This window comes from Lacerta agilis, chromosome Z (genome assembly GCF_009819535.1).
Source record: "Lacerta agilis isolate rLacAgi1 chromosome Z, rLacAgi1.pri, whole genome shotgun sequence".
NCBI lineage: Eukaryota > Metazoa > Chordata > Lepidosauria > Squamata > Lacertidae > Lacerta > Lacerta agilis.
The window spans coordinates 9110782-9126719 of record NC_046331.1 but is presented as its reverse complement, the minus strand read 5'-3'; the positions used below and the strand labels follow the sequence as shown (position 1 = coordinate 9126719).

The 15938-nt window shown below is 46.2% G+C and overlaps 1 protein-coding gene across 3 annotated transcripts in view; it reads right to left on the bottom strand.

Annotated features, from left to right (window-relative positions):
• The window catches only part of GARNL3 (GTPase activating Rap/RanGAP domain like 3), a 94049-nt gene extending 78354 nt beyond the window's left edge, over positions 1-15695 (bottom strand). For 2 of the 3 annotated variants that reach the window (XM_033137185.1, XM_033137189.1), the window contains exon 1: positions 15492-15695. In XM_033137185.1, the coding sequence (XP_032993076.1) occupies positions 15492-15589 (98 nt within the window). In that variant the 5' untranslated portion in view covers positions 15590-15695. The remainder of the gene's footprint in view (positions 1-15491) is intronic. The other variant, XM_033137191.1, reaches the window with a different exon arrangement.
• Positions 15696-15938: the final 243 nt, after the last annotated feature.

Sequence of the window (15938 nt, the reverse complement as noted above, 5' to 3'; positions counted from 1 at the left end):
CAAGTGGGAGAGAAGTTTAAACTCTGCAGTGATACAGGAAATTCAACCAGAGAAAAAAAATAGACTGCAATCAGATTCCCCTTAAAACACACAGAGAGGTAGAAAGACAAAATAATAATTTTTTATTTATATCCCACCCCTCCCGATTTAAAAACCGGGCTCAGGGCAGCTAACAACAAATATAAAACATTGATTAAAAGCGACTTAAAAAACAGCTTAAAAACAGAATAAAATACAACATAAATGTAGCATCGCCAGGGCTAACTGGCCAAGTTAGTCGTGCTAGGGCCAGCAAGGAGACCAGGGAAGAGTTTAAATGTGGGGTCTCAGAAGGGTTTCTTCACAGAAAAAGGGAAGGGGAAAAGGAATGAAGGATCAGGCTAAATTGAAGGCCAGGCAGAATAGCTCTGTCTTACAGGCCCTGCGGAAGGAGGTCAAGTCCTGCAGGGCCCTAGTATATTTTCTTTAACTTTAACTTTTCTTTAAAAGCCTGAGACTTCCGGTGAGGCAAGATGGGGAGCACCACAGCCGCTCCTGAGGACTGCCAGCACAAACTGGTCCCTGTGCCCCCAACACTGCCACCACCACGATCAGGGGAGGAGGAACCAGGGGTGCCCAACATGACAGCCAGGGAGGCCGTGCGGAACCCCCTCAACCCCACGGGGACTGGGAGCACCTCACCAACGGCCCAGCCGAGTTCCAACGCCTGGAGGCCTCCAGAGCTGAACAGAAAATGAAAAGATAGAAACCTGGCAAGCCTTCTACAAACCCTTCTACAAAAACAACAAACCCATACCAACACAAGAAATACCGGGTACAAGACAAACTAGGGGACACCCAAATACCTCGGCTAACACACCATCAACTACATGCCTTCTTAAACAATCCAGCAGTAAAATTGCTGCACTTCGAAAACCTTCTCCTAACAGCAGAGGAACACGGCAAAGGGGTGGTATCCACAATACAGTGGTACAGTGGTACCTCTGGTTATGTACTTAATTCGTTCTGGAGATCCGTTCTTAACCTGAAACTGTTCTTAACCTGAAACTGTTCTTAACCTGAAGCACCACTTTAGCTAATGGGGCCTCCCGCTGCCGCTGCGCCGCCAGAGCACGATTTCTGTTCTTATCCTGAAGCAAAGTTCTTAACCTGAAGCGTTATTTCTGGGTTAGCGGAGTATGTAACCTGAAGCGTATGTAACCCGAGGTGCCACTGTACCTCGGAAGTCGAACGGAATATACAGAGCACATTATACCCACCTACTCTCAGCATCCAGAAACCTCATAGCCAGACAATGGAGAGACCTGTCAGGAGTAAACATGGACCAATGGTATCAAATTGTATGGGGAAAAGGCTTACTAGAAAAGCTAACCAATAAACTGAAACTGACATGGGGACAATAGAAGAGGACGCCTTCACCTCAGTATGGCTCCCCTTTATCACATACACATCCCAACAAGACAACAACAAGAATCTTCCAGCAGCATACAAATCAATCTGTCTTACCTGACCCAACAAGCCCTCCCCACCTCACAAATGCAAACAAACCCCACTGCAGACAACCACAGATGACCAACCACACCCTACACCCCAATACCTCTCCCTACCAAAGTAATGTAAAAAACGAATAGAAAGAGAACCTACCCAGCTGACGCTGACACAAAACCCCACACATACACAGTATAAAAGAATATAAGCCTCACCACCCCACCCCTCCTCTCCCCCCTCTTCTTCCCCAACCTTATACTGTACTCAACACTAATGTCCCACAACAAATATAACTGATTTGTAAGAAAGACCGTACAACCTGGAAAAAGAGACACGGCATGTACTTTTGTAAACCAAGAAAATCTTTAATAAAAATAAACACACACACACACACACACACACACACACACACACACACACACAGTGTCATAAACCACTTCAATACATAACCAGAATTCTGACCAGAGCTCTGCTCCAATTCAGCTCCCTTTCTCTGGCTTGCTGTTGCCAACAGACTCATAGCTGGCTGAGGGCAAAAGACCCAAGCTGGCTCACAGTCAAGGGTGATGCGTGGGGGGGGGGTGTCTGCCGAAAACGTGGGCAACCCAGTCTGTGTGTACTGGCTGTCTCCCCTTCCTGTGTGAAGCCAGCAATCTGGAAAGGCTTGTGAGAACTGCAGCCTGATACGAACCAGGCCTTGCTTAGAAGTATAGATCCCACTTGCATCTGCACCATACATCTAAAACACACGTGGGCCATCCAACCTCTGCTGTGAAACCTTCAAGGAAGTATTATAAAAAGTAAACAACACTTATTTGACCCCGGTTATTTGACACAGAGGGGAAACCTACAGACACAGTTCAAAAGGCGCACAGGGAGTTCTGTATATATGGGATAATTTTAAAAAGCAAGTGGTCCTCACTGACTTAGTGCAAAAAAAATTTGTAATCTGGGAGGAGCCATGGCTGCATAGATAAAACACTATACCCCCCCACACCCTTACCTGGGAGTAAGGCCCACTGAACTCAGTGAGCCGTGCAGCCTTCTACCCTGTTTCTCCTAAAATAAGACATAGCCATAAAATACCGGTAAGCCATAGCAGGATTTCTATGCATTTGCGAAATATAAGCCGTTCCCCAAAAATAAGCCATACCCCGAAAATAAGCCCTAGTGACGTGGTACCTCCCATTAAAACAGCCTGGGGAGGCGTGGCTATGCAGCGTACCGATGCAACACGGTTAAAATAAGACATCCCCTGAAAATAAGCCATACTGTGTTTTTTTGAGCAAAAAATATATATAAGACGGTGTCTTATTTTAGGAGAAACACGGTAGATGCAAGTGAGCCGGGCAATGCTGCTGACGGGCCCTGCACGCCTCAGCAACATCTGAAGGCCTTGATCCGCTGGGGCAGGAGTGGATTGCACCCTGTACAGTACCTTGTAGAATCAGGCCCAGGATGACACTGGGTCCAGCACTGGCAGCAGCAACAAGCAGCTCCAGTTCACCCAGCCCTACCCATTGCCACCCCACCACTGCACTTAGCTGACCTGGGGGTTCTGGATTGTGGGCTCTACTGGTGAAAACGGGAGCCTCAACGATCGCCCTATCCCGCCAGAAACAAACCAGGACTGCTCCAAGAAAACACATGTGGCAAAAAGGAGCATTAGGCCCTGGTGGGCTGCCACCTTACCCGCTTGTGATTGGCCAAGCCGATCAGGATTCCCTCCTTCCCTTCTCACTTCCCTCTGTGGCCCCCTATCCTTGTGCTGTGGCCTCCCATTTATGTGATTTTCACCTGTGACCCTGCCTCGGAATATCCTGGGGCTCCCAGGGGGCCATATGCCCCCCAGTTGGGAAACACTGCTCTAAGCTACTTCCCCACCTCAGCCAGACTCCCTCCAGAGGCAGACCTTAGTAATTTTTGTTCGAACAACGCCCTGAGCAAGCCCAAAATTTGGCGCCCCTCAATGAATCTTCTCATTGATGGATCTTCTCAATTCTGCGCCGCCGCCCCCCAGCTCGGCACCTTGTGCGGGGGAACTGCCTGCAGCATCCTAAATCTGGCGCTGCCCCCCTCTCCACAGGCCACACCACACAGCCCCATTGAGACTTGGCCCTCCAGTTGCTGCTGAACTGCTATTCCCATCAGCCTCAGCCAGCATGGACCATGGCCAAGGATAATGGGAGCTGGGGGGCCAAGCATTCCCCACACGTGGCCTAATGGAAAGGCCAGCCCCACTAGATATTATGCAGAGGAGCAGCTCACTTATTTGGGAAGAATAAACAGTCAGCGATACTGTTGAGGCAAGTTCTAAATTGGCTCACTTGACTTTTGGTGTCGTGTCCTTTGCTGACTAGTATTTTGACAGGGGGCACAATGTGTCTCTGTGCAGAGGTGCACTGCGCCCCTGCTACAAACTAGGGATAGGCAGATCAGCCTATTTCTGTTTCATGTCAGTTTGTGTTTCAAGTCAGTCCTTTTCCTCCTGTTTTCTGTTGTGGTTTTTTTTTTTTTAAGCACACTAAAAAAATCCACATTTCAACCATACGCACTTTCTGCATGTCCATTTCACTAAAAACACACCTTTGCATAAGCATCCCTGCCCACAAATAATGCTTTTTTACTGGTTTTCTATGAATTCCCCCCCTAAGATATGCATCTCTGAAAACCATTCCACTGCAAAATATACGTTTTCGAGAGCATCTTCTGAACCAAAACTGCATCACAGAATTCAGACAATAATATATTCCGATGGATAATTGAGATCTGGTTTGAACGCAAGTATTGGAACTGTGGATTAGGTTGGCTTTCTTGAAAATGTGGTCTGAAAAACATTCTGAATAACGGCCAGGGACTTTGCCAGTTCAATCTGCCAATTAGTCACAGAATTCAGCCTGCTGTTCTGGAACTACAGCTTTGCTTAACTCCAAATATTTAGCTCCATTGACACATCTATTACTACCAAAATAAAGAGAGAGGGAGAGGGAGAGAGGGAGATTTCAACCATTATTGCTCATTTCCCAGGGAGAAAAAAAAGTGTGGGGACGCACATGTTTTTAAAGAAACAAAGCAAACGGCAGCTCAGAAATCTCACTCTCTGTCTCAGGAAGTTTCTATTTCCAGCCACAGCAAAAGTATTTCTTCCTCCTCATCTTCTTCGTCTTTGCTGTCTTCTTCCCCCTCCTCTCCCCAACCAGGAATAAAAAACAACACAAAACTCTTATAGCAAAGTAAGACCAACCACTCTGTAGTGCCCTCTTGTGGCCCCGCAATGGAAATGCAGACTCTGGCACACCCAAAGCCTTTTCCCCAAGCTATAGGTTTTTAATATACGTCTATACCGTGTGTGTGTGTGTGTGTGTGTGTGTGTGTGTGTGTAAAAATGCAGCATCAATATAAGCTTGTACCAGGGGTTGGAAAGGGGTTCTAGGAAAAGGTTTTCATCTTTGGAACTTGGCTTGCAGCATTTTCCAAGCTCAAAAACAATGCACTATCAACTCCCGTGTTATTAGAAGGGGGGAAATGAGCACCAAAAACATTCATCTGTCAAGGAAGATTGCAGAAGAAGCAAAAACAAAACAAACAAAAAACCACACAGCCTGAAATGCAATATTTGGGGGGGGGGGATATCTCGCTAAAGGCTTCCTTCCTTACCTCATGCTGTCAGCATGTCTTGCCCATTTAGCATGAACAAGAGGGTGGGGGGGTAGAGAGAGAGGCTAATTTTTCAAAAATGAGAAGGAAGGCTATAAGAAACGGGGAAGAGTTAAGCCTGAATGACGCACATTCTTCAGCTTTGATGCTACCAAGTTTAAAAAAAACTGAGATCCCATTTTTTTTCAAGAACCAGAAAGAGTTCTCCCTGCCCTCTCCTTATCCCAAGTCAGGGCAATCCACAATGCAGCAGCATTCTCAAAAGGAATGGTAGCAAAGCTCAGAAGCCCAGCCCGGCTCTGAAAATCCTGGCTGCACACCAAGAACACACTGGTAAAGAAGGGGGGTGGGTGGGAGAAATTCAGTTCAGTTTGCATTTAAAGGCAAATCTGTCTAATTCACACTTTCTGAAACTATCCACGAACTGAAACACAAACATCTTTCAAATTTCGCGCTTCTCCTAATGTTGCAGTGAGGTTCTCCAGCCAAGTAATATGTGCAAATACTGTATGCATAACATGTGCATAAAAGGGCACACTTTGTGAAAGTAGCATACAAAAATGCATCACACTACAGGAAATTTGCTTTGCAAAAGCATGTATCTCAGGCAAATTTGCATGGTCATATTGCAAGACATGTGCACTAAAATGCTGGTGAATTTTTCATGAGGACCTTTAAAAATAACAATAATAATAACAACAACTGAAAACTGATGTGGAAATATGGAGAACTGAATTTAAGATTAGAAAAACAAGAAGCAGAGAGAACTGAAATTACATGCTCACCAATTCCTACACACATTTGCAAATAAATGAGGCCCCTCACTTCATCCTAGTAAACTCATACAGTTTTTAGCCAATTACTGTGGCATCAGGATACAAAAATAAGTTTTGAAGAAATAAGCAGAATTTGTTTTTAATCAACCTTGCAGATAAGCCTACAAAGTTACTAGCCTGCATTGGGGGGGTGGGGTGGTAACCATCTTGCTAAAAAGGATCCCTGCTTCCTCAGTGGCCAACAAGCATACATTGGTAAACTCTAGACTGTCAATATTTTGCAAGAGGGATTCAAGCCTACAAGGGAAATTTAGACTTGCACAATTAAGGTGGATTAAAACCTTCTGTTGCTAGCACAAATCCAACTTAAAAAAAATAAACAAGACTGTTTGCAGTTAGGAAAGTGACAGGAAAATGCACTGAAAAGTGTGGGATAAAAAAATAATAATTAAAGAGAAGACCTATTAAGCACCAAACAAGCAAATCGGAATGAATGCTCAATGAAGACTGGATATAATCTAACCGCTGTGTAAGCTTTGTGTAAGAAAATCATGATGAATGCTCAATAAAAATGTCATCTGGAGGAGCCCCTAGGGTACTAGCCTCTTAGAAGGCTAGTAAAACAAAAAGGCCATGTGGACTGGTGGAAGAGGAAGACATTGATGTATCTCTTCTCTGTCTGCCTGTTGCATTTCCAGGCTGTTTGTACAGCAAAAGGCTTTCCTTCCTTTGTAGCTGGCACAGAAACCAAGAAGGTTGGTGGAAGAGGGATGGGGTTTGGACACTTGCCTGCAGGAAATTCCTGATCACCTACTTGTACCAGGCAAGCTGTTAAGCACAAAAAAAAGAATAACATTTGTTCATAAATTACTGGAGTTCATTAAAAAGCTGGGTGGGGAGAATTCAAAAAGCAACCACAGATTGTTGATTATGAAATGGCTACATTTAGGAATTTTGCAAGTTGCTCTGCAATTCAAAATATAATTGAGCCCTCTAGTAAAATGATCACCTGAGTCATCTCAGAAAGGGGTGTTCCCTCCTGGGTGTGAGAAAAAAGGGGGGTGAAAACTGAGACAGGAGCCAAAGGGCAACATTAATCAGGGACTTTCTAATTAAAGGAAATCTCTTGCTATTCGTGTTCACTCTAAGGGGGCTTTGTAGAGGATACCATCCCAGTTGTTTGCACCCCAGATGTATAACCTGTCCCCCTTGAGCAGGGCGATTTCTAAGCATTAACTCACAGCAAGGGTGGGAGATCTTTTTCAGCACAAGGGCCACATTCCAGGGATGGGCAGGTCCAGAAGCAAAAATGGCCGCAGCAACAGTTGTGAATTTTTCCACTGTTCAGTAGGCTAGTTTGTGTGTGTGTCACAAGAGGATTCAGGGGAAATGTTCTAGGGTGCACCCTCGGTTCATGTGGAGCATCATCTGTGCCTGTTGTGCCCTCCCACACTGAACCAAAAGTGCAGCCATGGGTTGCTGTCTCCACAGAAGGGTGGAAGCAGATGATGCAGTCTTTTGGGGAAGTTGGTCTGCTTCTGCATTCCTGACCTTCTGACTGAGGAACCTTTGATAATGCCCAGCTCTCACCCTGTCTAATTTCTTGTCAAGTAGCTCAGTTGGTGTTGACCTTTAAAGCCCTAAACGGCCTCGGTCCTGTATACCTGAAGGAGCATCTCCACCCCTACCGTTCAGCCCAGAAACTGAGATCCAGCGCCGAGGGCCTTCTGTCGGTTCCCTCACTGCGAGAAGCAAAGCTACAGAGAACCAGGCAGAGGGCCTTCTCGGTAGTGGTGCCCGCCCTGTGGAACGCCCTCCCACCAAATGTCAAAGAGAACAACAACTACCTGTCATTTAGAAAATACCTGAAGGCAGCCCTGTTTAGGGAAGTTTTTAATCTGTGACTTTGTATTGTATTTTGATATTTGTTGGAAGCCGCCCAGAGTGGCCGGGGAGACCCAGCCAGATGAGCGGGGTATAAATAATAAATTATTATTATTATTATTATTATTATTATTATTATTAGTTCCATCCTGTGGCCCAAACAGGTTAAGAGTAGACCATTGAAATTAAAAGTCCCGAGTTAGTCATGTCTATTATTTTCAATGGTTCTACACTGAGTAGGCCTAGTACTGGATACAGCCAAGTGGGCTTTTAATTCCACTACAGTTGTTAAGCAGGTTACAACTGCCATCTTTGACTGCTTTGCAAAATGTGATGTAATTATTTTTATATACAATAAAGCTCTAATGCAGTAATCACACAGTCTGCATTTATTGCATTGCATCTCTTTCTAACCTCACTGCTAACTTTAGATAGATAGACAGACAGAGACAGATATCAACACACACACACACACACACACACACACACACCTTGGGATAACAAATCATGCATCTGATCGTGGACTTTAAAGTTAAGTCACGGGTGGTGATTTCTACATGACAAACTCCTCTGAACAGAACACTTCTCAGTCTCCACTGATTCTGCCACATCTGTGCAGCAGCTGTGATAGGATCATGCAGTCATTTCAGTGCAAAGATACAGTCAAATTGCCAATCCCCAGAGCAGCTTGCAGTTGCATTTCTGCATGATGTTCAGGAACACAGGAAGCTACTTCAGTGGATTCAGTCCAGATTCAGTTGTCTACTCTGACTGGCAGCAGTTCTCCAGAATCTCAGGCAGAGGTTTCCCCCATCCTCTGCTCAGCAGTGTTGTCAGAGCTGGAGTTTAGGGCAGAGGTCCAGGGCTCTGCTCAGTGGAAGAGGCCCCCAAATGAAGCACGTTTTGTGGCAAGTGACCCTGTACTTTGCCATTTAGAGAGGCAGGGAGCCCATTTACGAAGTCCAATTAACATAGGAACCTTCTGCATGCAAAAAGAAAAAAGGGTCCTCGGCCAGTGAGAGACAATCCCTCCTTTCTCAGCTAGGCTCCTTTCCAGTCAGGAAATAGTATTTCATGCAGAAACAGGGGCCTCCTTTGAGGGCGATTCTTGCTCCCATGTGTTCAAAAAATGAAACCTTTTCAGGAGAAAAAGTATAACAGTGGGCATCCAATTTCAATTAAAGGGATCAAAGATGAATTGGTACTGTGGTGTTTCCTCCACTCTACCCTGCATAACATTGACGGAAATCAAATATTTACATATGCAAACCAATTCACATAAAAATGTGGCCTAGAAATCAATTAGATGAGTTGTCACAACATTTTCTTTTAAACGGGACAAGGATTATAATAGCAAAGCCATCAAGAGACCTGGCATAGGCTATTCTGTCCACAGCGCTGGGGGAAATGTTAAAATCCACTCTCATCGTTCGCCAGCTTTTAAGACCTCAAAGCAATATTGCAGCAAAGGAACCCAACATTGTCACCGTCACGGCTAAGGCTGTAATTTCCAAGAAATTCATACAGGCACATGCCAAAACCATGAGGAACCAAAAAGGAAGGATATTTCTGTCTAGTCCTATGAAAAACAAATCCTAGAAGAATCAAGGGAAGAGGGGGAAATCTAGCCAAAGAAAAATCACAGTTACATTAGGCTGTAGTACTGAACATAAATAACAAATTAAATAGAAAGATAAGCCTGTGACCCGCCATCTCTTGACACGATCTTTGAATCTTTATTAGTTGCCAAGCAGACAGAAACCCAACAGGTGAAGGCTTTCTCAACTTCATGCTGGACAAAGATGCCCTTGCTGGTTGTTAAAGGCCTTCAAGAAATGGGGGGAGGAGAAGGGTAGGTACCTGGAAAGGAATAACAAATAGGCACAGATGTACGGTATAGCAGTTTGAGCAACAACACCCAAACTGTGTGCCAAACCATATGAAAGAACAGTTTGGAGTGGGGGGGGGGGAGGAAAACTAATTCAATAATGGAAGGCTCCACAGGTAATTTTCAATAGATCTGCTGATAGACAGTGGTCTATCTCCTCTCCCTTTTCATGGGTTGCTTCCAGAGAGCTTGTTTATTGAGTATCCATCCCAATTTGTTTGACCATAGAGACTGGATGAAGTGGGGAAGCCAAGGTTTGTTCATTGCACCCTCCAAGAATGCTCATTCTCACATAATGCTAAGTTAACCCATCGGATTTGTTTTGTCCCTGCCAGGGAAGAGAACAGAGTGGGGCATGTTCCGTGCTCATTCACAGTAAACCCAAATAAGCTATGGCTTGCCACTATGTGCAAACTGGGCTGATAACTGATCTGTGCTTTAATACCCAGGGGGTGTACCCACTAATAGTCCTATTCAGGGTAGACCCATTGAAATGAATAACTCTCTTAGGGTCATTACTTTCAATGGGCCTGCTCTGAGTAGGTCTAACATTGCATACAACTCCAGGTGGGTGGGTGGGTGGAGGGGGCTTAGCAGTGGCTTTTAATGACAGGGTGGGGGGAGTCTAGATTGCAAACTCCCCTAAACCGTAACAAGGCTGCTGCATCAGCCTCCTCTCTTGGAGAATTTCAGAGAAACATAGATAGGATAAAATATTGTAACAAGAGCCCTGATTCATCAGATCAAAGGGTCCGTCTTGGTCCAGTGTTCAATCTTACAGTGGCCAATCAGACGCCCTTAGGAAGCTCACAGTAAATGCAAGTAGACATTCATATTCTCCAGCAACTAGATATTCTGGGGTTTAGAGCCTCATGGTGGATGTTCCATTCAGCCAACACAGCTAATAGCCATTGATAGCCCTCTCTTCTTCTTCCTCCTCCTCCTCCTCCAGGAATTCATCTAATTCCCCTTTTAAAGCCATCTAACAGAGTGGCCTTTACAGCATCTTGTGGCAGCGAATTCGTACATTAATTATGTATAGTATGAAGAAATACTTTCATTTTTCTGGCTTCAGCCCACTGCCAACCGATCAATTTCATTGCATGACCCTGATGGATATTTGATATATGTATGGCTAAAGATTGATACAGATACAGCCGTGCAAACATTCTCCATGCTGTGCAGAATTCTATAAAGTTATATTCTTCTTTTTTGCTATATAAAACGGTCCCAAATTCAACTAATCTGTTGATAGGCGGGTGTTTTTTAAATTTCTTACTGGAATGAGAAAGTTTGTGATGTGTGAGGCCATATTTACCATTCCCTATTAAAATGCATCTCAAATCTTCTATTTTGTACTTTGGTTTAATAACTATGTTATTCTTATTTTTCTGGAGAGAGAGAGAGAACGAGAACTAATACACAGTATTCTGAGTGCAGCTGCATTCTGGATTTATATAACACCATGACAGACACTGAACTGCCTTATATTCATCCCCAGTACCAATAATCCCTAGCATGAGTTTTGCTTTTTTTCAACCAACGCTGAATGCTGAATTGACAGCTTCACTGAGCTAGCTGCCGCAACCCAAAAAAAACACTTTCCTGGTTAGCCCCCACCAGTTCGCATCCTTTCAATTTATATTTATATCAATTTACTAGGGGATGCGCCCCTGCTTGCCAACCCTGTCACCCCACCAACCCATTTGTCAGCTGTGTTCCCCCCCACACCTGAAAAACTCCCCTCCTTTTACACTTCACCCACCCTTTCACCGCTCCCCATACAGCTCACCCCAAACCATTTTAAAGGATGAGACATTTCACAGAGTGGCTTGCTAAAACTACTTGGTGAAGCACCTCCCCCCCCCCCCCCGTAAAACCCTGCTGCCGCCACATTTAAAGGAGAGGCGGTGCTTCACAGAGTGGCTTGCTAACCCTCTCTGTGGATTGATTTCCTCCTCTCCATTAAACTGCTCGCCTGGGCCACCTGCCACCATAGCTGCTCGCTGGCTCACTTGCCTGCCATTTATATGCTGGAGTTGGGGTGGCCACCTATTGGTCACAACACGAACTCCAATATGACAACAACATTACATTTTTTTATGTATTTAGGAAGATATGTCAAGTTCGGGCCATTCTGCCCCAGGGTGCATCACTTTGTACTCCGACACTTGAAGTCCGTCCGCCCCCCCCCCACTCATTGTAGGATGAACAAATGACAAGCAGGAAGGTGCATAAACACCCTGCAAGCAAACCAGGAAATATGTAGGATTAATGCTCAAAGCAGTAGAACCACCCTGTAAACGAAACAGAACAAGTGTGTGATAAAGATCAGACAACCTCTAACCACCACACAAGCTTTGTGCAAGCAAATCAGGATGAATGCAAGTCATCTGGAGAAGCGCTTACTTAATTTACCAGGTTGCTCCAAGCCCATTTTTAAGACATCCTTCTGGAACAGTTGGATTGGATTAAAGCCAATTAAACTACAATAGACAAATGATTTGGGAGGGACATTTTTAGGCCCCCGAGTCATATTCAAATGTCTCTTGGGGGTAGTATAATGTCCTAGAATAAATCAATTAAGTGTGCTGTTAGAAGAAAGGGACTCAAGTCTCTTCTTCTGGATCCATTTTTATGGGAACGTTCCCCCACCACCACCACCTCAAACAACCTGTGGTCCTCTAGATGTTGTTGTACTACAACTCTCATCATCCTTGATTAAAGACCATGGTGGCTGGGGCTGATGGGCATTAGAGTCCTACAACATATGGTAAAGCCTCAGATGCTTGATGTAGAACATCTAGGTTGTAGGTCTACTCCTGTGTAAATTCTCTAATAAAAAGTGCACTCTGAACATGATTTTACCACATATCATTGGGAGGAGGTTTAATATTTATTTAGGGCAGGGAGTTAATCTCTCAATGGATTGAAACATTCTACCCTCAGGGAACACTTTTTTATATTGGCAAGCTTCCAAAACAAACATATCAACACCTCTGCCATGGAGCTGGTTCTGAGGTACAGGATTCTGGAGCATGTTCTAAGGTGCACATCTCATAGGAAGCTAGCTGCCTTATGGTCTGACACAGTGTAAGGCAGACTCCTGCGTGAATTAACCCTTTATTCAGAACCACGAGGACTAGAATCTTATTGTATGTTTATGAGAAGAGCCATAGTTCAGCGGCAGAGCACATGCTTTGCATGAAGAAGGTCTCAGGTTCAATCCCTGGCATCTTCAGATAGGACTGGGAGAAACCCCTGCCTCAATAACTCAGAGAGCTGCTGCCAGTTAGTGTAGACAACACTGAGATAGACGGACCAATAATCTGACTAGGTATAAGAGCAGCTAGTTCTCTTACTAGTCTGGTAGACACAGAGAAGGAGGAACTGTGGGCAGGCAGGTGAATGGACTAGAGGAAGAAATGTAGAGCTCCATCACTGCTATGGTCCCAGAACCTAGCAGCAATCCAGACTCAGAGGCACCAACTAGGGAGCTGGACCAAGCTCAGGGCTCTGAGCTGGCTGCTGTGGATCAGAAGACCACTGTGCCTGAGGCTGGGTCAGAGCCTGTTGGGTCAGAGGCAAGACCCTCACAGATGCCATCTCCTAAGCCTGAGTAATGCCCCCCACTGCACCTCACCATCCAACAACACATGGCACATACCTGTACCACACAAGAGGCTATGGGATGTAGGAGGAGGAGGAGGAGAAGAAGAGGAGGAGGGGTTTGGATTTGATATCCCACTTTATCACTACCCTAAGGAGTCTCAAAGCGGCTAACATTCTCCTTTCCCTTCCTCCCCCACAACAAACACTCTGTGAGGTGAGTGGGGCTGAGAGACTTCAGAGAAGTGTGACTAGCCCAAGGTCACCCAGCAGCTGCATGTGGAGCAGCAGAGACACAAACCCGGTTCACCAGATTACAAGTCTACCACTCTTAACCACTACACCACACTGGCTCTCACCACACTGGAGGAGTGCACATCTCCACAGCAGAAGGTTGGCCCTTTAAAACTCTGAAGTTCTCCACAAGGGGGAGGAGCCTGAAGAGGTACTCTGAAGATAAAGGTTTTAAAGGTCCCCATCTGGAGCAAGTTACTCACTCAGTGCTCTCTGTGAGCATGCAACCACTGGCCAGCCTTACAGATCTGTTATTGGACCAGATTATGACTATCCCTGCTCCACAACTGCCACAGAAACTATGCGGGCGGCCAGGGGATGGAAGCTTCCTCCTCCTTGCCTAGCACAGAAATGCAGAGGGCCAGTAGTTCTAGTGAGCTTACTTACAAGCATGGGTGTAGCCAGGGAGGACAGTGGGGCAGCCGCCTCTCCCCCCCAAAGTCAAGTACAGTGAATAAATAAATAAAAATACTTAACTAATTTACCAATCTCGTCAAAGGTAGCTCGGTTCTGCCCGCCCCCCACCCCCAACATAAGCCTACCCCCTAACATATATCCTGGCTACACCAATGCTTACAGCATTCTTGTGGTTGAGGCAAAAGAGTTAGGGCAGAAAACACACTGCCTCGCCAGCATAGTCAATGGTTCAGGATGATGGGAATTGTGGTCCCACAACATCTTGGAGGGTGGGGGTGGGGAACACTACCCCTGCCTTGTTATGTTCAATCCGAGGGTGGCCCTGGCTGTCCATTTCCTCCTCCTCACTCTCAATGTTGCTCTTGTAGGGCTCAGCAAAGAGAAGAATTAGGGCACAACCAGAATTAGTTGTCTCTGCTTTTCACTGGCTGTGATCCCACCTGTTATGGGGTCTGTCTCTGCCCATCACTGGCTCTGGCTCCACCCCCTGTTGCCATCTGCCCCACCAGTCCCAGCAAGCACCAGTCACCACTGGGGGCTATACGCAGTTCCTCGTGCAGTTGTAGCTCCTCAGTGGAAAGAAAAGTGCAGTCTTCATGAACTCAGAAGCACGCTTTCTGAGATCTCCCAGACTCAAAACTGAGGCACTTCTTTCTCCCACTGGCCCCAGTCTCTTTTTCCTTCTAAGCAGATTCTCTCCAAACTCAGACCCTGCTGTTTCCAATATGCGCAAACGATATAGATATATTTTCGCACCGTATAATTAACTACAGTACACAGTACATAACAGCGGCATAGAATGGGTTGCACAACAGACAAAAAGCCAGTGTTAGTCCTACTCAGAGTAGACTCATTCAAATCAACGTGCGTGCCTAACTTAGGTTCGTTCATTTCAACGGGTCTACTTGGAGTAGAATTTAGTTGGAATACAACACAACGTCAGCAGAGCTTTGAAGGGAACTGGATCCGGGATCAAGAAAGCCAGGTGGGTGGGTTTTTTTCTTGTGGGTGGGGTGTCTCTTTAATGCTGTCTACTTCCTGGGCTCGGTTAGGTTCTGTTAAGAGGAGAGAGCAGGGATGGACTCGGCGGAGTGGGGAGACAACATCCCAACCCAGGCATCCCCAAACTCGGCCCTTTAGCTGACTACAACTCCCATCATCCCTAGCTAACAGGACCAGTGGTCAGGGATGATTGGAACTGTAGTCCCAAAACAGCTGGAGGGCCGAGTTTGGGTATGCCTGTCCCAACCCATCCGACCCCTGTTAGGATCTTCTACTGCAGCAGGCGCTCTGACTCCTAGATCCCAACGTGGCAAAGCTACGGCAGCAACCACTCTATGCAGGTGTGTGGGGATCCAGAGCGGATGGATCGTCCCTCCCAGATGGCTTACTGAGACTAGAGGCACCCCCTCCCACCAAGAGATCCAGCCCGATGTTCCCAAAGCATCCACTCTATAATAGCAATATTGCTCCCTTACTTGTCGCCGTCGCTCTCGCATTCAAAGCTGACTCCTTTCCGCAGCAACGCGGCACGCCGGCTCCTCAGCTTAGTCAAGGGAGCCGCTTCCAACGCCATCGTCCATACCGCCCCGCCTCGAAAGCCCCGGGATCCTGCGTTGGTCCTGGCTGCTGGAGCAACCGGAGAGAGCTGCCCGGTCTCCCCGCTTTCTCTTTCTTTCCCTTTCTCCTCCCTCCGAGCGATTGGGTCCGCCCAGATTTGGCGAGGGGCGCACGGAAGAAGTGGAGGGGGGGGGGAGGCAGAAGAGAACGGCCGAAAAACTACGCCACCCCCGCCCTCGACGCCGATGCCTTACCTGGCGCAAATCCAGTCTTTCATTTCGGGAGCGCCTGGAAGCTCTTCCCCATCTCAGTTCCCTGGGAAGCGGGTGGGGTGGGGAGGACAGGCGCTCTGCACGTGTCCAGAC